We start from the raw sequence: 21,752 nt of genomic DNA, 5'->3' as shown, positions 1-21,752 counted from the left end.
ACGAAAAGCCAAAATCCTCCCATACATTTATTAAATATAATTGCGTGGCAATGCTGTACATTCGTGTGTCTAATACGAACAGTGCCAAATTATCGATTAATGTCGAATTGTCAAAGGCTTCGTTCATCAATTTTATAGGGTAGAAATAATTGCAACATTTTTATTATTGCAATTATTTATTAATATTCATGGAAGGACTTGTTAATTACAGTAGCGAAGACGAACAGGAGGAGACAATGGATCATATAACTGTAAGTATATAATTGTTTATGCAAATAATACATTTTTGAGAAGTAAAATTAAAAAAGTTCGTATGGGAAAAATGGCGACGGTGAAAAATGTGTTGATCTATGTGTGTATACGTCCTTTCCACACTAGATAAAATAAGATTTTTTTCAATATACTACTGTTAACTAGCAATATTTTAAGTTTAAAGAAAATAACATAGTTTGCTGTTTATGACTAGTTGCCAAATTCCTTTAGGCAGAACGCGGAAGCGGTGGTCGTAGTCCTGGCAGATCAAGGCGTTCCTATGACATTGAAGCCACAATGATTGGCGATGGAAGTCGTGGAGGAGGTAAACGTGGTTCACCAGCCGCACGCAATAACAGTTATAGAGATGAGGTAAACATATATATTTTAATGAAATAATAAAAGAAAATTACTCTATTTCGTGATGCTTTTATGTATCTCTAAATATTTTGTACTATTTTATATATAATAGATTCTTAATTATTAGTGTGGCGTGTACGTATGTATATATCCGTACGTCGAAAGGAATATTTATATAGTCTATAATATTGTTTTTCGATATTACATACATTTACTAAAATTATTGCAGGGAACTTATTTTAAATTTATATTAGTATTATTTTCTAAATTCCTTATCTGCAATATTGAACCCAAATTAATAATTTATAATTTTTTACGCTTATAAACCTTTTTATTGACATATGTACATTGTTGTGCCTCGCCAAAATTTAAAATCGATAAACCCTAATTTAAGCAGTGATTTTATGAATTACAGCTTAAAATTATATATTCATCTACATACATATTACGGTTAGTATGAGGTTCAATGAAAAGTACTCGTCAAATTGTTGGGTTGGTTGTTGAAGTCAAGTAAAATCAAAATGTCAATATAATGTGAAAAAAAATATAGTTTCCGCGCTCCGCTTGTTGTTATCTGATCTCGCTTGTTGTATAGGCATTCCTATTATTATTTTTTGTAAATACATAGCTATAATTTTATATTAAAATCACTTAATTAACAAACTATCCACTTTTGTTATTGTTGTTATATATAAAAAGTCGAAAAGTTACAATCTGCATCTCTACGTACGCACACCTACATACATAACTAAAAATCAAGCCAGCCGCAGCCCTGGTTTGGTCGTGCGTCAAAAGCAAAATTATGTCCGACGACCTGAAAGGAGCGCACGCATAGAAAGTGTAACTTAAAAATTTTTCGCCAGAAAGAAAAAGACCCTAACATTTTTTATAGGAAAGCGAAAAAAATGCGAAGGAGCTTTTTCTATGTGTGTTCCCATTACATACTTAACTTTACTGTGTAGGAGTTGAGCTGTAAACGAACGTGAGTATATATGCAAATTAACAAAAAAAGAATCAGTAATTTACTTTTTGTTGCAGGAAATTTAATTAACTAGTGTAAACATTCAAAACAAAAAATTACAAAAACAAAATATCAACATAATACATTTCGGTGGGCATGGGTAAAACGTAACAGAAATCAAGCGTATATATATTTAGGTTTAGATTTATATTAGCATAACCTTTTGTAGACTTTTATTAGAAACGAGTGAAGCCCAAATAATAACCTGACAGTTTGTTCGTACATAATTTTCAATTCCAGGACACACAAAGGCAGACTTCTTCCTTTGGTAGTGGCAAGAGACCAACCTCATCAACATACTACAGTCGAGACAACAAACGGGACAACCGCGATAATAGGCGAGAGAGTCGCGACAATGTACGTGACCATAGAGAAGAGCGAGAACCGAGAGATGCGCGTCATTCTAAAGATCACAGTCGTTATGACTATAAGGTAATGCATCCACAATTTGACAAATTATTTGGTAATAATAATTTAAAAATTCCAGAATGATCGCACACGTGCACGGGATTACCAGACTGATCATAAGCGAGAACGTGACAGCTATGATAATCGTCGACCTCCTCGGGATGATGATCGCTACAGGTCCGCTTCGTCGTCATACAAAAATAATCGTTTTGGTGGCAATGGGCGTGATGAACGCTCTCGAAATGATTCCACCACTACAAATGCGGGTCCTTCTTTTCGTCAACAACATCACAACCGTTCCGTTGATCAACGGCATACGGAGCATTCTACTAGTCGTCATCGCCGTCGCAGCAATTCTCGTTCTCCTTCACCTGCAGCAGCGCAACGTCATTACCATAATAAGCGTTCTACGCACGATGAAAAGTCGCATCCCCGTCATCGTAGTCGATCTCGTTCACGTTCCGTTACACCGACACGTTCCGATTCCCGTGAACGCGAAGGATTTCCTTTGGAAAAAGCACGTGTGTCAGCTCAAGAAATGGAGCGTAAAATACATCCAGTTAGTCGTACATCACAAGAAAAAGAAGCTAAGTCTCTGCAAGCCAACGCACGTACAGAAGCATTGTTGTCGCTCCCCTTAAATGAAACTGCTCCGAAGCAACCAAACGTAATTGCCGTGGCACCAGTTCCCTCAACCTCGTCAAAGAATGGCGGCGAACCAGCGGTCATCCAACTACCTAGTTACTACAATCCGAATGTTATAAATCCAAACAAATATGCCGAGCAGGTTCAAAAGCGCAAACTGATTTGGGGAGCGAAGAAAGTGGAGGACACCGCGGCAAAATGGGGCAATGCACAATTCTCCCAAGATACTGATGGCAAAGTGGCATCCAAGTTTATGCGTTTGATGGGTATCAAAGGCAGCGCTCCCCCGAAGAGTGAAGGAGAAGTGGTTGAGCAGAAGGCTGTTCCGTCGGTGGCGCCAGATGTCAAAACCCGGGAGGTAATGTTCTCGAACATGGAGCAGCAGTATGAGGTCGCACGCCAGGCTACTCATACGATGCGGGGAGTCGGTTTAGGTTTCAGCTCACAGGCTCGACCGTTTTGAATAGCATGTACAAGCGGCGTGTCGTTCGAAGCTGTGGCCAACTATCTCAAATTGTTCAATTTCCGTGTATAATAAGTAATTCGCAGCAGATGTTGATAATATTCGTTTCTGAACTATGTATAATAACTGAATTGGTATGTTAAATAAACATGAATAAATAAATATACCGTGAAAAACTATTTTAAGTCTGAATTTTCATTATGGAATAGCAGAATGTTGCATATAAGTATTAATTGTCCAAAAATTTCGTTTGGAGAGACAGTTGGAGGGATACGATAACTCGCATATCGAAAATACTCTTAAAATGGGTGATCCGCTGTACCCGCAAAGACTCTTATTACATTTCCACCAACAGTTTTTTACAGTGTAGACAATATTGTGACAAATCGAACAGGGTTTTTCCAACGTTTACCAACAGCTGATTGTTGACAGCTAGAATGCAACAACAAAAACAAAATACACGAAAAAGTGATTTTTGCCAAGTTGTCAACGTAGAAACGCAAATAAATAAATTAACTAATTAAAATAGACTAAATTCGATCGTGTAAACAAAGGAAGATTAATATTAAAATAATTATAGCATCTTAAGTGCAATTGAAAAGATGTCTTGGCTCAACAGCAGTCTGAGTACATTGAAAGGCCAACTAACGACACTGGCGCAGGAGGTACTTGCTGAGACAGCAGGTCCAGGGGATGAAGAATATCGTGGTCCAGAAATTGAAACACGCACCGCAGTTGAGTTGCTGGCAGACACGCAAAATGCAAATGAGGAATTGAACAAATTATGCAACGAGAAGGATATCGAAGTAAGTAGAGGGGAGCAGTGAACAAAGGTGCAGTGCATTGCAGTGGATCAAAATTAAAACTTGTTTATGTATTCCGAATGTAATATGATTTGTCATGTGGTGCATTACGAAATTTCGACTTCAAAACTATAGAATCTGGAATAATACATTAACTCTTATTGTAGTCGTTCTGCAACATTCATCTCGAACTTTTGGTGACACATTTGGAGAGTATATTTATGGCTTTCATTAGTTTGGTGTCTACGCGAACATACAAGACTTACTGTTTCTGCTTATGGTTCTAATTTATTGCGCAAAATGTTTAAAACAATTGCAATTGAATTTTGGTTTATTTAATCTCGTGCTTTGGCTTTTTTTGTTTTCTAATTTATAGTACGCAGATTCTATATCTCGGAAGTAGTTATAATTATATTTAAATTAATATTGTCTACTGTACCTTAAAATATTATAAATTTTTCATAAAATTATTGTCTGCATACTCACATATGAACTAAACTCCAAATAACTAAATTACAGATTACCTTGTTGCGCAAACAAATTAATGAGCTGCAAACGAAAATCGCCGATAGCGGAGGTGGATCTTCGAGTACTTCGAAATCGGTAAGTCAAAATAAAGTTGTAATGAAGGTTTAACCAGGCGTTAGCACTCGAAAACTCTAATGCATACTTTAAGAAATCCGAATTGTGAATATACCATTTCATTTTACGCCAATATTACTTGGGGGAGCGGCAAGAGCTGGCGCAAATCTATCGTGGTTTCACACAAATATAAATACATATAAACAAGCATTTGTATGTAACATATGAGTGAGTGTGCTTTCCTGCTATATCCCTAAGTTAATATTTGAATAGTGATATGACTTAAAAAACGTATGCAAACAACCACACTGTGACGCTTATAACGACAAAATGAGAGATAAACCAAAGGGCGTCGTCGTAGTAGCGGCAATTGCTTACAATTACTTACGGTAGATATGATATTTCGAGTAGGTCCAACTCTGCTCATCGCACACCTTAAATCAATATAAAATAAAGTGAATTAACACGAAGCGATATCTTTTTGGGGTACAGCACATCCTGATTCAAGTTTGTGGCATCAGGTAGTATCTACCTGGCATAAAATCCAACTTTATGTCTCATATGCACAAATATGTATGTATGTAAATAAATGAGTATTATGCGTGTGGCATTTGCACGGGCAACGTGTTCGAGTTGCTTATAAAATAATACAAAATTTTATCTTTTTGCCGTATGTGCTTTTTGCTGCTGATAAGCATTAAATGCGTTCACATACTACAATATACATACATACATACATATGAATATTTATAAAAAATGCTTAGTTATATTGTATATAGCATAATCACATACACACACCTTCACATAAGTTGTTCCGTTAAATAAAGCTTAGTTCTATACATAAGTGGTGTATATGCAATTAGTCCCTATGAATAAAATTGTAAATATGTACAAATATAGTAATATTTATATATATCATATAATATAGTTGATATGTGCCCGTAATTGTAATAAATATACAAAGTATTGACATTTTTTAATCAATATCTCTCTATGCTTAGATAAAGCAAAATTAGTCTATAAAATCTATCCTTAAATTATATTGTAACGGTTTTTGTATTTGCATAACTGTACTAATTCTACAATCCTTTATAGTTTTAAAGAAGAATTTCATACCAAGAAGACCACAAAATTGTGCCTTCGACTACACGAGCTTAATCTCTACAACGCTTAAGTCTATGTATTCGAGGTTTTCTATGGAACATACATATATGAAAGTAAAAGTCAAACTCAATATACCAGTTTTCTATATTTTGATCTAAATCCAGACATAAGCACCAGGTTTTTAATCTGAGAGACAGAAAGGTGCTATCTCGTAAATAAATCTTTTTAGGCTTTTTCTAACTTGACTCTCTAAATAACTAAGAGTTCTTCAATTGTTATATAATATATAGAATATATTCTAAATATTTTGGTTCTTATTCGAAATTGCGATTATTGTTTTTGTTGTAATTGTTAAAAATATTTCAATTTGAATTTTCAATAGTCCCTGTCTGGAAGTAAATTAATTTGTTTTTATACTCTCGCAACAAATGTTGCTAAAGAGAGTATTATAGTTTTGTCCACATAACGGTTGTTTGTAACACCCAAAACTAAACGAGTTAGATATAGGGTTATATATACCAAAGTGATCAGGGTGAAGAGTGGAGTTAAAATCCGAATGTCTGTCTGTCCGTCCGTCCGTCTGTGCAAGCTGTAACTTGAGTAAAAATTAAGATATCTTGATGAAACTTGGCACACTTATTTCTTGGCACCATAGGCAGGTTGCTTTCGAAAATGAGCAAAATCGGACCACTGCCACGCCCACAAAATGGCGAAAACCGAAAACACATAAAGTGCCATAACTAAGCCATAAATAAAGCTATGGAAATAAAATTTGGTATGAAGGATCGCACTATGAAGGGGCATATTTGGATGTAATTTTTTTGGGGGAGTGGGCGTGGCCCCGCCCCCAAATAGTTTTTTTGTATATATCTCGCAAATCAATAGAGCTATATAAACCAAACTTTCTGCAGTCTTTTTTTTAGCCACTTCCTAATACAGTCCAAAAATGAAAGAAATCGGATCATAACCACGCCCACCTCCCATACAAAAGTTAGGTTGAAAATTACTAAAAGTGGGTTAACTCATTAACAAAAAACAGGCCAAATCGTTTCACAACCACGCCTACTTCCTATATACCAGAACTTTGAAAACGATCTGAATCGTTTACTTTACAATATATAAAGTAAGCACTAGTGAAGATATCGGTGCAGAACTTTGCACAAATACTATGTTTATAGTGTGGCAGCCCCATTCTAAAAATCGCCGAAATCGGACCATAGGTTTTTAAGGTCCCATTAATCGAACACCATTACCTCGGTGCTTCTAACCTAATGTTAAGGTTTCCAACTTTCAATGAACTTTATACAATATATATGACGCATATGTGGGTCAAATTGTGTATTATATAATATAAATAAAGTTAAATAAATAAATTGCGAGAGTATAAAATGTTCGGTTACACCCGAACTTAGCCCTTCCTTACTTGTTTTTTGTTCTTGTTGTTGATTCCCCAAATAAATTTAATGAATAGTGCCGATTGCACAGTCCTTAGCTGAATAAAAATCCGGGTCCGTCCCGGTTACGTAGAACCGACTGTCGTGGGAACGATATGTTTTAATTTTTGCCTGAATTGCTGATATTTGCATTATCTGTATTCGTAGAAGTCTTCGAAATTACTCGCATATATGCCAGAAAGTCTATCAATGAACCGCAAATTTCAAAAATTTCCAGTAGCTTTCTTCTTTTATCACAAAGCCAAAAGAGATAGACGCCATTTTATGACAACTTCGCCCATATGTTTACAGAACAACTACAATTCTCAGGCATAAAACTGAATTTTTTATGATTTTGCCACAATTCGATTGTCATCATTAAAATTGATTTGCTCATCGATGGCACCTTTCGTGAAACATTCGCCACCACAAAATGGAACGACGAGTATCGATCGCAGCTGCCTATCTCTCTGCTATCGCTGCGCAGTCAAACTGATAACGGGACAGCGTTTCGTTCAACCCCTAAACAAAAGTGGTGTGTGCGCCTAAAAGTGCGCCACTATCACTGGGGCTGCTTATCTTGCTTAGTTGGGTATGCGAAACACATCCACCCGCGCAGCTGCCGCTCCGCTCCACGGCAGATCCGTATCATAGGCGATAATGTATTTGTGAACCCACATTGAATTGGACAGTTCATATTGTTGTGCATATGTCTGCCAGCCACCCTTTGGCTGTTGGCCACTTAGATGCGCGTGTGGGGAACGTGCAGTCGGGAGTTGTCTAGATACGTACCTTATGTATCTGTCTCCTCTATATACTAGTTGGTCTATATATTTAGACTTGAACTATATACTAGATTATCGGGGACGCGCTGAGGACGCGCCGCGTGGGTATAAAAGGTAAACCACCTGCTGGATTTCCCTTCATTACAGTAATTAATTCACCAGTCGCCTGTTGCCACGCTGCTGCTGCTGCCGCTGCTGCAATCGACACTCAATTAGAAAGCAAGCAATATTCAACACCTCGCCTCGGCTAGGCGCTGCGAAAAGCGAGGCGAAACCAGCCGTGCACCCGCATAAAGTGCAAATTTTCTTCACGGTTGCATTCGTCGCCGCCGACAACTTAACAGTTATCGTTGCTTTTCATTGTTTTTCCCCGTTTTATTTTGTTCACTCTAAATGAAAAATAAAAAAAAAATGTAAATAAAAAACGGGCATTTTCGTCGGCCTTAAGAGTACGCGATTTGCATTTTAAATGTCGTGAATTTTTATTGCATTTCGCTTTTGTAATCGCGCATAAGCATCTTGTGTAACGCTTCGAACCGCATACAATTTGTTTTTACTAAATTCATGTTGTAATCTCATTGTTGCTTTCTGCACTGCCGCACTACGGCTGAGGGGTAAGTTTCTTTCAAAAAAAATTTTTTTTTACTTAAAAATCATTAATTTCCTTGAAAATATAAAATAATTGGAAAATTTTAACTTAAGTTCAGAGAAAAAAATTAAAAAGAGAAAAATAAAATAAAATAAAAAATAAATAAATAAATAAATAAATAAATATAATATTAAAAAATAAAAATGTCAAAAATTAATATTTTATTAAAAAAATAATAATAGTAATAATAAATACAAAATAAATGAAAAATTAAAATTTGTAATATCATATCTTATTTAAATACAAAAATGTTAGACATATGAATGGAAATTAATTATAAAAAAGAAAAAACGAAAATTCCCGAAATTTTTGAACCCACTTTGTATACACTACAAAAACACTAGTGCTACCATTTGATATGCTTTCATCCTGAAAGCAGCCGTTTCCGAATAAAATATTTTTTCTTATTAAAATTCATCGTAAAATTGTTTCTTCATCAAACTTATTTAAAATGTTGTCATGGGAAAAATATATGTACATATATCAGAAAATGATGTACTAACTATATGTCTAGAGTGGTTCTGTTGTCTTGAATTATCATTAAGTTTTACTCAATTGTATAATTGGCTTCTAAGATTGTGAAGTAGTTTAAGCTTTTCATATTCAGAATAGAAATTTAAATATAATTTTTATCAAAACCCAAAGAGTTTTTGATTTCGAAAGTATGTAATGTCTCTCAGATATCGAGAGAGAGAGAGAGAAAAATAATTTGTTTTGTACTCAACCTCATAAAAAGTATTGAAATAGAATCAATTAAACAATTTCTTTTTAGCTGTTTTTTCCCACGTCTGCTGTGATTCGTTCTCATTCTAATTCTATAATGATTTGCATAATTGAATGTATAGTCTTACTGCCGATCTTGATTTGTAGCGTAAAGCTTTACAAAGCTCCCTGTACTCAAAGAAGCGTATACATTTTAGACGTTTCCTCTTTCTTTCGGAATTGTCTAAAATTTTATACTACTCAGCGAAATAAATTTGACAAAGTTGTGAAATTAGCAACATAAGCTTCCTTAAAAAAATGTATTGTCAATTTTAATATGTACAGTTATGTTTATTTGCTCCATATTATCTTTTATATATATCCAACTGACAGCTGTCACGTGCTGACAAAATCGAAAATTTCATATTTAATATTGTGGAATATTTTAGATTATTTCTTATATTTGACGAAATTTGACAGTTGCTTGACGTTTGATGAGCTAATTGCGTTCAATTTAGCAAAGTCTAAGCAGAGTGTAAAAGCATAACACTCAAGTGAAGTGATGGGTGAGAACACCTGATAAAGGAAAACATAAAGCTGTTAGCATTAACTCTTTAAGGAAAAATTAGTAGATATATATTCGAGAAGCTTTAAACTTTCCGATTAATTTTCCGACTAGCGGGAAGTTGAGAAGTCGGAAGTCACAGACGAGAAATCAGTTGAGGCGACACATTAGTTAGAGATTCTATTCGAAAAAAAAATTTAAAAGCTTTTGCGATCTCCATTTTATGTCAAGAGGTGATTAAAGAAGTCTCCTAAAACCTCAAATAGAGAGAACAAATTCCTCCAACTTCAACATACTTACGAAATTTGTGTTTAAGTGCAGGGGTTTTAACATAACCTAGCATTTAGTAGATTAGCTATAATTGAATTAGTAAACTATTTACCTAGTGAGAGTCAATAAGTTGGCCAACACATACATAGATAGACTTTTGTGCGTTTCAAAGCTTAAGTAGCGATGTGCTTGAGTGTTTGTGTGTGTCCATGTTGGCTATGCGATCTTGGCGTTGATAATAGCCCGGTGATGATCAGTTGAGCATGCAACGCTGTGGCAGTAACTACAAAATCAAGCATTGGCAAGTGGACAACAACAACAAACAAGCTTACAAATAAATGCATTGGCATTAGAATCAATGAACCAACTACACACGGCCATAATAGACGGTGAGGGCTTTGAAAGTGTGGAGCAGGTTGAGGGGGGCCGCTGCTGTTGTCCACGTATCCATAGTGCATGTAACCGTGAACTAATTAGGGGTTAGCTGTGCGCGCGCGGCGACACAAAGTGACAATTGCGGCCAAAGTCGCGCTGCCAACGCGAAACAACAACAACTGAGCTGTGGATCACCGCCAGTGAGCACAACAACAATGTGGCAGAGATTAAACGTGATCGATACACAAATGCCGGAAGCACGCCATGATGGCGATGGCGCTGTCGAACAAATTTCGATTTTCAGTTAGCATTCGAAATTAGTGACAAAGTCACACAAAAGCCAACACAAACACACACACGAAAAAACAACAACAACAACGCCACTAATGTCTACAAAAAGAGCACACTGAAAAGTAAAAAAATGTGCTTTAAAAGCGTTATTAGCTGAATATCGAAGCGTGGAGCAGTGTGGAGCGGCGTGACAGCGGTGAAGCGCAATCATAATTTAGGCAGCTCCAGTGAGCTTCGCAGCGCTGAAAACGTTTCATTCATTTTCGCAGCGCAAAGCAGCGCTGCAATCGATCATTTGTGTTTAATTGAGAATGCAATCAGATTACGCTCTAATCAAAGCACACACACACGCATGCCTCTGTACATAGAACGTTTGCTCGTGGTCCAGCGCACGCGTGAAGCGCAAACGCTTCGCTTGACAGTGTGAACGCACCATTAAATAAATGGTTGGTTATTGGTGTTGGTCATCATCTAAATATCGAGACACCTGCAATTAAACGCAATTAAATTTGACAAAAAAAGCACACGACGATCGCTCGCACGAAGTAATTTCGGTTAATTAACCTACTTTCCAACTTTGGCGGAGACTACATGCGCGTCACAGACGCAGGCCAATGGCAGGAAGCAGTTCTGGTACTCCATTTTCAGCGGGGAATTTGAAAAAATCTACCCTAATTGTCGTTATATATAAGAAGTTGAGGTTGGGTGGACACGCCCATATCTGATTATAAAAAATGGGCGTGAAAATTTCTGTTTCATTTTCATATAAAATCTTGTCTAGTCGAAAAACTATTACTCTGCTTTTTAGTGGTTTTTAGATGTACCGTTATTTAAAGGGTAATCTATTACGAGGTTCCCTACTTTTTTTTACGGAAAAAACACAGTAAATTTACATTTAATGGGACATGTTTATTATCATGCGAAAGAACATTCCTTGGCATTTAGTTTTTAAAGATTATCTCTATCAAATGTCTCATTCAATTATTTCGACTGGTAACTTGCGAGTGACACGCGTGATTTTTTACACCCACGGCCTGAATCGAAGCGGCATTGTCCGCATTGACTTTAGACTTTACATATCCCATCAGGAAAAAGTCCAACTGTGTGATATCCACGAACTTGGAGGCCAATCGACCGGCCAAAACGTGAAACTATCTGCTCACCGAAGTGTTCTCTCAATAAATCCATTGATTGATGTGATGTGGTGAAAGTGGCGCCATCTTGTTGAAACCAAATGTCGCCGAGATTACGAGCATCAAATAGTCAGTTATTATGGTGCGATAACCGTCGCTAAAAATGTTTGGCTTTTGAAAAAAGTACCTCTACTTGGATCAGCGATTAAAACGACGGTTTTTTTTTCTTTTCTTTTTAGTTTTATTCTCAAAACTAATTTTTTTCGCTTTGATCCTTTGCTCGAAAAACTCCCTAAAAATCATTTCGAAGCAGCAATCAACCATTAACTACTCATAATATTTGTAAAATTTTTGTTACTATATACCTCTATTACCGAATACTACGTGAATTTTTCGCTGTCACGCAATGAAACACGCAGCCGCGCTGAGCAACCTTGTGCCTGTTTCATGTAATCAACTCCAACTCAAAATCACTTATTCCCAAACAATTGCAAGTAAAATTTGATAGAAAAATTTGTCAACTGCATTACGCCGCCTCATACAACACAACCACGCCTCCCCCCACTCCCCGCTCTCATAATCACTCCCATTGACAATGGCGCTGCAGCAGTTTAAATGGCAACATGAAAATTAGTGGACAATCATTTTAGCAGATTTGACTACATATATTTCTATATAGTATATAGTGTTGTTGTTGTTGTGCTTGGGTTTTTGTTGTTTTTGCGAAATTTTTGCATGCAATAATGCATTGCAATTTTTGTCGTACACCCATAATTATATTTTTACAAGTTTCTAGACAACAACAACAACAACAGAAAAGGAAAATAAATAATTTAGAAACAACAACAACAGTCGTAAGTACAGCAACAACAAGTAAAGCGTGTGTGTACAATAAAATAGTTGAAGGCAGCAGCAGCTGTTTACTAAAGTTTCGCTTTAGTTATAGTTGTTGTTGCTGTTGTTGTTGTTATAATTGTCAAATTACCGTCACAATTGCATTGCAATGGCAAAATGGCAAAATCACATTTTTCACAATTGTGGAAATCGAAATTAAAACGAAACAATAAACAATTTTGCAAAGGCAAAAGCAACAACAAAAACAGCAAGAATAAAAGCGTCGAGGAAAAAAGGCAAAAGTGCAAGTGCAAAAATTACAAAAAAAAAAAATCAGAAAATTTCAAAAAAAAAAAATATGAAAATGTTTCAAATCGCATTTCCAGCACGTTCAAAGTCGCATGCGCACACCGCATGCCATTCGAGCGCTTCTGGCCTCATGTGTGTGTGTTTGTATGTTGTTGTTGTCGCCAGCACCGCTGCATTTCCGCCTCGTAGATATGCGGGTGCTTCACAGCGCACGGTTGTATCAGTTGGGGCAATCGCTCAGCTCAGCTCAGCGCGAGTGGCTCGAGTGGTGCTGTGTGTGCCAGCGTGTTATTGCTTGGCATTTTGCTTTAGCCGTACTTCACGCCAATTTGCTGGCCATTTGCGTTCTCAGCGCCAGTTTTTTTTGTGCCGCTGACACACATTCCACGTGACCTTCAACAGCGCATTACGCGAAAATCGCAAATGAAACGCGCATTCTTGCAACTTTGCAATCTAACAAGTCTCGGCTGCGACATATTGGCTCTCCAGTCCCTCCATAATTGTCTTACTTATGGGTTTACGCCAGTCTCGAGCCTTCAAAAAGCGTGATAAACAATTTATTTTTGGAATAAGCTTGGAAAATGTCATTTTCAAGAGAGAGTTGAAATTTCAGGTGAATAAGTTAAATATTCCCTGAGTACCATCGTCGCTCGATTTGAAATTTTTGCACAAAGCAACTCTGTATTTCCTCTCTACTTCCACTTTTTCAAACTCTTATTTAAATGTGATTAGATTAAGATTAGAGAACAGCACTGCGACTTATGGTCTATTGTGCCCTCACCTCTTACCACAGAATCTCATTTAACCCCATCAAGTCCTCATATCATGACTGATTTTACTCGCAATCGCAGGACAGTTGAGTAGTAGAAGCTCAGGTGTCTCAGCTTCTAGGCCGAGCAGATCCCTATTTTGTTCAGATGACACATAAGTCAGCAGTGGTAAGAATACAGCGCCACTATATGTCTTATTTTGATTCTTGGAAGCGTAATGAGTAGCTTAAACCCTTTTTTAATGTAGCACCCAAGAAACATTTTTCAGTGCCGAAGTCTCTGCAGTCCGTAGCGATTCCTACTCGCCCATTCCTCTTTCTATATGTAATCCCTGGGGACATGTTTCCTTTCCGTTCCTCAGCGAGTTCGTTTCTTTGTATGTCTTTGTGCTCAGCGATCCAAGCCGCAGTTATATTGTTAACCAACTTTTTGTTTCCAACCCTGTTTCCAACCCAGTCCCGATTTGGATTCGGGGTATGCCACTGTCACTGATTATGACAATACGTTCTCCATTATAGCTCCTGTCGTTGTTGACCTTTGCGCACTTACTAATGACAAAGACTTCCGTTTGAAACAGTCTGGAAAAACATCCCATGGGCACAGACAGTAAAAACTTTTACTTGTCACAACGAAATTTCCACGCCAAGCGCTCGGAGTCAGCTTATATTTAGTAGATCTTTCCTTAGACAAGTCGCACTTTACTGTAGGGACTAGCTAGGACACCTGCATAAAAGTTACTTTTTGAGTCTCAAGAGCACGCAGTAAAATCGAAAATGTAAACTCTTAAAAGTATATAATAAGAATTACCTCGTATTATTTTATTCTTAATGAAAAGTCTGTGTAAATAAATTGTCCTCGCCGAAATGCAAACACTGGAAAAAATATAAAAATAAAAAAAATTTGGTCTCTACATAAAAAGTACTCGAACCTGTATGCCACAATAACAATAAAAACGAGGGAGCGTGAAAAAAGAATGCAAGCAGCTTTAGCCGCGTTGTCTTTATTGACAATCCCGCTGACAGCAATACAAGCGTAAGCTTTCTCGAGCAATGGCCGCAATTAAATTAAAAGACGAACAGGTTCGCGTCTGGTATCTTCGCTGCGCCTCTCTTCGTGTGTGTGTGTGTGGATAATGAAATTGTTTGTAATAAACTGTGGATTGTGTCGAAAAATTATTTGTATTTAAATAAGGTTATAACAGCAATAATAACAACAACCGAAAATAATGAAACGCCTGACAACTCACTTTAAATGTTCGGAATATTTGGAGTATCTACGTACATATGTATATATTATATACTAGATTCAATGTTTGTGTATGTGTTCTACAGTGCCTCATACTGCCACAACGCAAGTGCATTTATTTTTAAACAAGAGGTGTCTTGTTCTCTAAATTATTTATTTCAGTCTATTGACATTTGCTGCTTCCGGCGAAGGAAGTGTGGCTTTCTTTTTCTTGTATTTTTGTATTAGTTTGGTTATTTGTCACTTAAATACATATATATTCGTTTTTGAAGATGCCAGTATTACACCAAATTGTTTGGCAAAAGCGGCGAACCCACATAATGTTTGCTCCACATTTGGCCGGATGTATGGTGTAGGTGTGAAATGTAATGAGTACAACAGACACGAGTATTTATTCGGCTCACTTGCTCGTTTTTCTGTTTATTTCAACATTGGGATAAATGAACTTACGAATTTCTATATTCAGCTTAAAGCTTTTCATACAGAGCTTTCGCTTTGAAGCAAGAGCTTTCATTGAAAGTCTTAGTCCGTTTTGATCGTGCTTTAGGTACGACTCTGCTATGGATTAACCACGTGCTGATAAGTGAGTGATACACACAAGATCTTTCTTTCAGACCTCCTTCGTGAAGGTAAGAGAATTTCCTTATTTCACCTTTAAAGCGTCTCCCATTCTCCATATAAAGCTTTCAACAAGCACGAAATTCGACATTCCGAAATTTGAATCATCCAGCCAGCTGTTTATTGGGTTTCTCAAATCCACCTTAATAACTCCATACATGAGCACTCACATCAGCAAGCGTCATTCGAGTCTAGTTTTTTAATTTTTCTTTTTTTTTTTTAATTTTTTGTTCCTAACGATTGACAGTTATTTCGCTATTACACTCGCTAACTCCAATAAAAACCAAAAAATAAAAATCATTTTTGCAATTGATGACTTGGCAAATGTGATATTTCTCCACTCATACACAAACACTTAATTGTGCACTACAACAACACAGTAGGAAGAGATTTCAAAGTCACTAAATAATTTTAGGTTAACAAAAACAAAAACAGCACTGCATTTGGCGTTTCGTTTCGTTTGCGAGTGCTCGTGTTTTGCTGGGAATTTGCACCTTCCCCTACTTCTAGTATTTCAGCCAATGATGAGTTGCTGCTATATAGTACACCTGTGTACCTGTCATAAATATATAACTTCTTAGTTTTTTCAGTGCCAAGAATTTGCGGTATGAAATGCATTCGTTCATCATTCGCTGACTAAGCGTCGAACACGTACGAATAAATTTATATATATTTAATTTCAAACAGCAAAGTAGATTTCACTTCCCTTTTCTATATTTGTTGACTTTTTCCATGACGTCTTCGTATACATATATAGATATATTGTATATAATATGTGAATAGATGTAAAAGCTACAAAAAATGTCCTCTTAATCTTTAGTATTTCAGAAAACTTCGGTCCTGTCTACTCTTGTTAATAAAATACTAATTTTCCCTCGGCAGTTCTGATATTTTACTTATTATTTATTATTTTTTTGAATGTTACTATTAGCCTCAGCCTCTTCAAATCTTCTGTTCCCTTTAAAGCGACTCCTAGTAAATTGTGAAACTATCGCTGCGATATATTTTCAAGCTCCATTACCAAATATTAAATATTAATATACTCCTAAACTAAACTAAAGAAACCCCACAAACAATTATTCCGCCAGGTGGCGCTAGGATAGAATTGTTTTCAAAAATTGTTGTGGATTGAAAACGTGAAGTGTGCATTTGTGGGTTGGATGTTAAAAATTGAATCTCTTCAATAATAGATCAAGCAAAATCCGCTTATTTTGTGTAATTTTTCTCCCATAACAAAGTGGACATTCCATTGTTTGTAGGGTCAAAGATAGTTAAATTTGTGTTAACCCTTTTTAAGAAATGTTAGTGAGATTAACTGCCTAAATTGGATACAGGGTATTTCAACAATCTTCTACCTATTTATAAGGCATACGTGTTAGTTCAGAGACCATTACACAGCCATACACTTCTTTGACGCAATACATACATATACACACATACACAAAAGTTCTCGTCTTCAAATATTTGCTTAGCTACTACGAGCATTTTCACACATCGTCTGCTTGGACCACCATGTGCTCCGTAAGTTTTATTAAACTCTGGAATAATTTCTAAATTCCGTATCGAATACCTCGTGAGGCCGCTGGACAGCCTGCCGTTGGCGACTGAATGCTCCACTTCGGTGACGAGCTTGACGCTTCATTTCATGCAAATTTCCGTAGCGTTTCAACATTTCGAAATATTTTTACTTGTTTTGTTTTGTTGTTTTCTTAAACATTTCTTTATGTTGTTGTTGTGTTTTTTTTTTTTTTTTGTTAATTCTCATTCCTACTCATTCAGTCTTTCAACTTTTTAGCGACAAAGTGTTAAATGATTTTGTTGCAGCATCGTGACGTTCAAAACTTTACACATTACGAAGGTGTCTGTGTTCGTCTGTGTGAGTTTGGCGTCCATATATCGGTTTCTGTTTACTTCCTCATATTGTCTACTTGAGTACCATCCAACGAGGCATACACAATTACATAGTTACCACCATTTGTATATATCAGTATGGTATATACTCCAGTTTGTCGTGCAACCGGAGTCCATTTCATATAGTACATAGGTGGAAGTATACATAAGAGTATAAACATATATCGACTCAACTGACGACTCAACAATCGACGGTCACCGAGTTATGTTTAACTTTGGTCTTTAATTTCTATCTTTGTGTTTGATTTTTTTAATCTCAATAATTTGGATTTTAGTGGATCTTTGTAGAGATCTAACGATTAACTTTGGTTCCGTTTCCCCTGAGCTTTCCTCCTTTTAAGTTTTCTTTGGAAATAAGATCAATGCCGAGCAAACTTCGACTTATTAGATTTCCTCAAAGCCTTTTGCCAATAAAACCCGACACTATTTCGTTAAAATCCACGATCAAAATGAGAGAACTTTTTCTGACAGATGGTCGAGTTTTGAACAGCATTCATACTAGTTTAGAACTGGATACTTGCTAGAATGATTTCTTTAGATCAAATGTTCTCTTTGTAACTAGTTAAGGTACAATTGACACCTAGTTCGTGACTAGTTATGAAATATCGTTGCGATATTCAGTTGATCTCTGCAGGGCATATGTGAACTCACACACACCTATCGTGCCTGCGCGTTGATCGAACGTGTGCAAATACCAGAAAAACAGAAGAGATAAATGTCCAAACTATCAAGCTGAAGAAATTAAATATTTATCATCATTGCAGTTCGTTAGCATACATATGTATGTAGGTATCTGGCTTAATGCACGAGCGTTTGTAGCGATCTCCATACATATGTATTGCCGTGTCAACTGTTATTTGACATAAATACATTGTTATAACTGTGCAAACACTCATCTACAATTCTAGTATAACTGATCCCGTCATACACTTCTTTCACTCAGCGTCGTACCGGCGGCGAGTGCAGCGGACTGTTCGACTCCAACGCTGGCTTCCTGCTCCGTCTCCGTTTAATGTAAATATTTGGTGACCTAATCAAGTCTTCGTTTATTTGAACAATTGTTGTCTGTCGTTGTGTCTGCAGTTATTTATGTATTTGGTGCAGATTATTTTCTCATGACTGCCTAATATCCATATCTTCACTTTTTAAAAAGGTACTTTTTGGTTTCATTTTTGTTTTTTTTTTAAGTCAGAAGAGTCTTCAGCATAAAATGCAGAATGCATTAAAAATTTGTGTATATGTATGTAAATATATCTGTATATACAAATGTTTGATTAACATCAATCAATCGATGAATGATGAATTGGTGTCTCACAGCAAACTAGTAGATCAGTTGGTGTGAACATTTCTTTTTTTTGAAGACCCGAATTCATTTTTGAACAGTTCAAAAACCTGATATAGTTTTTCCAAATACTGGTCGTTCAACTGCCGAAATTTATGAATTTTATGAGGTCAAAGAAAAAAATTGTGGAACCTTAAAAAGGGTTTTTCTTTTGATGTGGATATATTCAATTACATAATCCGTATTATATCTGATATTATTTTGTTCTACCTGCATGAGTTTGCTAGCTATCGGCTACACCTTAGACATAGTTCGATTTAATTTCAGTCTATATAATAGTATTCCCTCAAACTAATTAGATCATGATTAATGGTAAATGTAATTGAACCCAGTTTCTAATGCGGTACCACGCCCACGTCTATTCGTATGTCTGAGGAACTACTCGATCAATTTCAACGAAATGCGGTTCATAACATTTTCTTGACATCTAAATGGATGAAATCGGTTAACAACCACGCCTACTTATTATAAAACAATTTTGAATTCCATCTGATTCGTTCACATTGCAATATATAAATCAAGTACCAATGAAGATATCGAAACTAAACAATGTATAAGTCCTATATTTTTTGTGGGGCATAGCCCGTCGGCGAAATCGTTTTATAACTTTTCAAGACCCCAGATATCGAACATGAAGACCTCAAAACTTGTGGCTAATATGTTACAGAAAATATCAATAAAACACTCAAATATACTAAATAAATTGAAAGGATCCAAAAATAGGCAAAACGAGGTCAATACTTCCTCTAGCCCTCATATATCTGATATACGGTTTTTCAAAATATCCTGTGGACTTTATATCGGTTAATATGTGCCATGTTTAATCAAAATTAAGTGTACTTAAAATATTGGCTATAATGTAGCTTGGTGGCAAAAATTGTTGAACATGATCCAGGGATTACCCCAATCCCCATATACAGTATATCATAATTTTGTTATTCTAGTGGACTTTATGTGGAATATTTGGATCGCATTGCGTGTTATCTGAATAAAATTAAATAAATAGATTGTGAGAGTATTAAATATTCGGTTACACTCGATTTGTGCTCTTTCTTACTTATTTAGTTCTATTATTAGTCTCGATCTCATTACTAGGCACTTTATGGCTATGGAAAGCTTAAATTTGTTTTTGCTGTTATTGGATACAATTCAAAATCAGCAGTCGTAGTCGCTCCGTTATCAAGCTTATCCAAAAAAAATTGGAAATACCAATGAATTAACGGAAGTTTATAGTAAAACAAAGCTTTTGAGGTTAGTTCCCTGTGTTTACACGAATCCGAGAGTATATTTCTTATCAAAATTATTCAGAAATTCTTTGTATTGTTAACTCGGTTGGTTAAGCCGGCCATGAGCTCTCCTACTATAGAAGACTCACTTAGCATTTGACACTTTGGTTTTGCGAACATTTAATACTAAGCAACGCCAGGCGATCGCTGTTCTGTTATCTGCTTCTAAAGAACCCACACATACACACAGTTAAATCGCAAAAAAATACAGAAAAAAACAAAAGGAAGAAAGCGTCGCGTTCGCATGAGTTTTTGGTGATTTTGATTTATGGCGTTGGCTTCAGAGCGACAATCATAGTTTCGCTGATAACGAGAAAGCGTTTTAAAAAGTAAAAAATAAAAAAAAAATTTGTACCGCATGCTGATATGCCCGTTTATGCCGCTAAGGAAATATAACACATGTAGACATAAACAAACAAGCGCACACACACACACACGCACACACACACGTACGCACTCACGCAATCCTATACCAATAGGACGTCGAGGTGTTGCGCGGTCCGCATGCGTTTCCAACAGCGTTGCAATCGTGAAAGTGCGTGTGTTTGACTGCCAGTGGCTGTGTCTGTGTGTGTGTGTTCGTGCTAATAAGGCGCTCTTTGTGCTGGCCGTTGCGCTACCGTCGCGATCGCCGCTACGTGCACCTGAGGCTGCTTCGAGCTGCCAGGCATATCTAGCGCTGGGCCAACAGTTATCAGAAGCGAACAAGCGGACCCAAGCGTCGTCGGCCGGAATAGTGTATGTAAACAAATGAGCGGAGTAGGCAAACAAAATGCGAGAGAATAAACACATCGTCGCTGTGTGTGTGTGAGCGGAGAGTCAGCGTTTCGCTTTGTAGTCTTGCTTTTCTGGTAAAAGTACAAAATTATTTAAAAACGTTATAAATGCCAAACTAAATAGAAGTTACCCTTTTTTTCTAAATGTGTACCTTTGTAGTTTTGTTGTTGTTGCAATTTGTGTTGCATTCAACAGCGTGTAAATAAAGTGGGTATTTGTGGAAGCGTTTTAGAACTCAGAACTCTTGTCGTTATGTTTATGATGTACGTTATGTATGACCACAAGTCGGAGTAGTCTGTATAGAAATGTGAAATGGAATGCTTTGGCAGCGTTGCCACTTGTTGCTAAAAGTCATGGTTCATATATCTTTCCACTTTAGCCAGGCTCTCTGGAACGTCTAAGCTTCTCTCAATGCGTCGGAGCCTCTATTATTCAGGTATTTGGTATCTGGATGATTCCAGAGAGAAGCTTATGTGTTTTCCAACTTTAGCCAGGCTCTCTGCACCGAACTCAGGCGGTTTGAGCCTCTATTATTCTGCTATTAAGTATCTTAAGTAGTACAAGAAAAAGCAGATTACGCGTACTCCATTTTGTGACAGTACCCTGAGTGAAGGGAAGAGGTGACTCATTCCAAAACACCTTGCAGCGCCGGCGGAACTTCAACTCGGGTGTTTCAATGTTTCGCCATTGTTTCTCTCTGCCAGAACTCTCTTATATACGACTCCTCCCTTAGTTTTGCCTCCAATGATAGTTGAAACTATGACTAAGCCAATTACCACCTCATTCGGCTTGCGATAAATTCAGCAACAAAAGCTTTAG

General features: G+C 36.7%; 2 protein-coding genes and 1 long non-coding RNA gene across 4 annotated transcripts in view; 2 read left to right on the top strand and 1 right to left on the bottom strand.

The window, feature by feature from the left end:
- The first annotated feature begins 90 nt into the window (after nucleotides 1–90).
- LOC105219297 (arginine/serine-rich coiled-coil protein 2) lies at nucleotides 91–3,328 on the top strand. Of its 2 annotated transcripts, none has more exons than XM_011195338.3 (4): nucleotides 91–251; nucleotides 484–624; nucleotides 1,874–2,065; nucleotides 2,121–3,328. In XM_011195338.3, exons 1-4 carry the CDS (start codon nucleotides 189–191, stop codon nucleotides 3,147–3,149), a joined length of 1,425 nt encoding a protein of 474 aa, XP_011193640.1. In that variant the 5' UTR covers nucleotides 91–188; the 3' UTR covers nucleotides 3,150–3,328. The 2 variants fall into 2 exon arrangements, with proteins under 2 accessions (XP_011193640.1, XP_011193641.1); XM_011195339.3 differs by having other exon boundaries at nucleotides 94–251; nucleotides 467–624.
- A 268-nt stretch (nucleotides 3,329–3,596) lies between these two features.
- LOC105219298 (thyroid receptor-interacting protein 11) overlaps nucleotides 3,597–21,752 on the top strand; it is a 40,884-nt gene continuing 22,728 nt past the window's right edge. The window contains exons 1-2 of the mRNA XM_011195341.3: nucleotides 3,597–3,955; nucleotides 4,472–4,555. Of these exons, the coding sequence (XP_011193643.1) occupies nucleotides 3,752–3,955; nucleotides 4,472–4,555 (288 nt within the window). The 5' untranslated portion in view covers nucleotides 3,597–3,751. The remainder of the gene's footprint in view (nucleotides 3,956–4,471; nucleotides 4,556–21,752) is intronic.
- LOC128922002 (uncharacterized) lies at nucleotides 11,588–15,955 on the bottom strand. The gene is made up of 3 exons (XR_008471278.1): nucleotides 14,683–15,955; nucleotides 14,562–14,626; nucleotides 11,588–14,477 (listed from the first exon to the last, which is right to left on the bottom strand). It is a non-coding gene; the product is annotated as an uncharacterized LOC128922002 (long non-coding RNA).

Source organism: Zeugodacus cucurbitae, chromosome 5 (assembly GCF_028554725.1).
Source record: "Zeugodacus cucurbitae isolate PBARC_wt_2022May chromosome 5, idZeuCucr1.2, whole genome shotgun sequence".
In the NCBI taxonomy this organism is placed as follows: Eukaryota; Metazoa; Arthropoda; class Insecta; order Diptera; family Tephritidae; genus Zeugodacus; species Zeugodacus cucurbitae.
This window is presented reverse-complemented; position numbering and strand designations above follow the sequence as displayed.

Excerpts from the sequence above, each read along its gene's own strand:
- LOC105219297 (XM_011195338.3), top strand. The coding sequence starts at position 189 with ATGGAAGGACTTGTTAATTACAGTAGCGAAGACGAACAGGAGGAGACA. Across the intron at positions 252-483 it reads AGACAATGGATCATATAACT|GCAGAACGCGGAAGCGGTGG; the intron begins GTAAGTATATAA and ends AAATTCCTTTAG. Across the intron at positions 2,066-2,120 it reads ACAGTCGTTATGACTATAAG|AATGATCGCACACGTGCACG; the intron begins GTAATGCATCCA and ends TAAAAATTCCAG.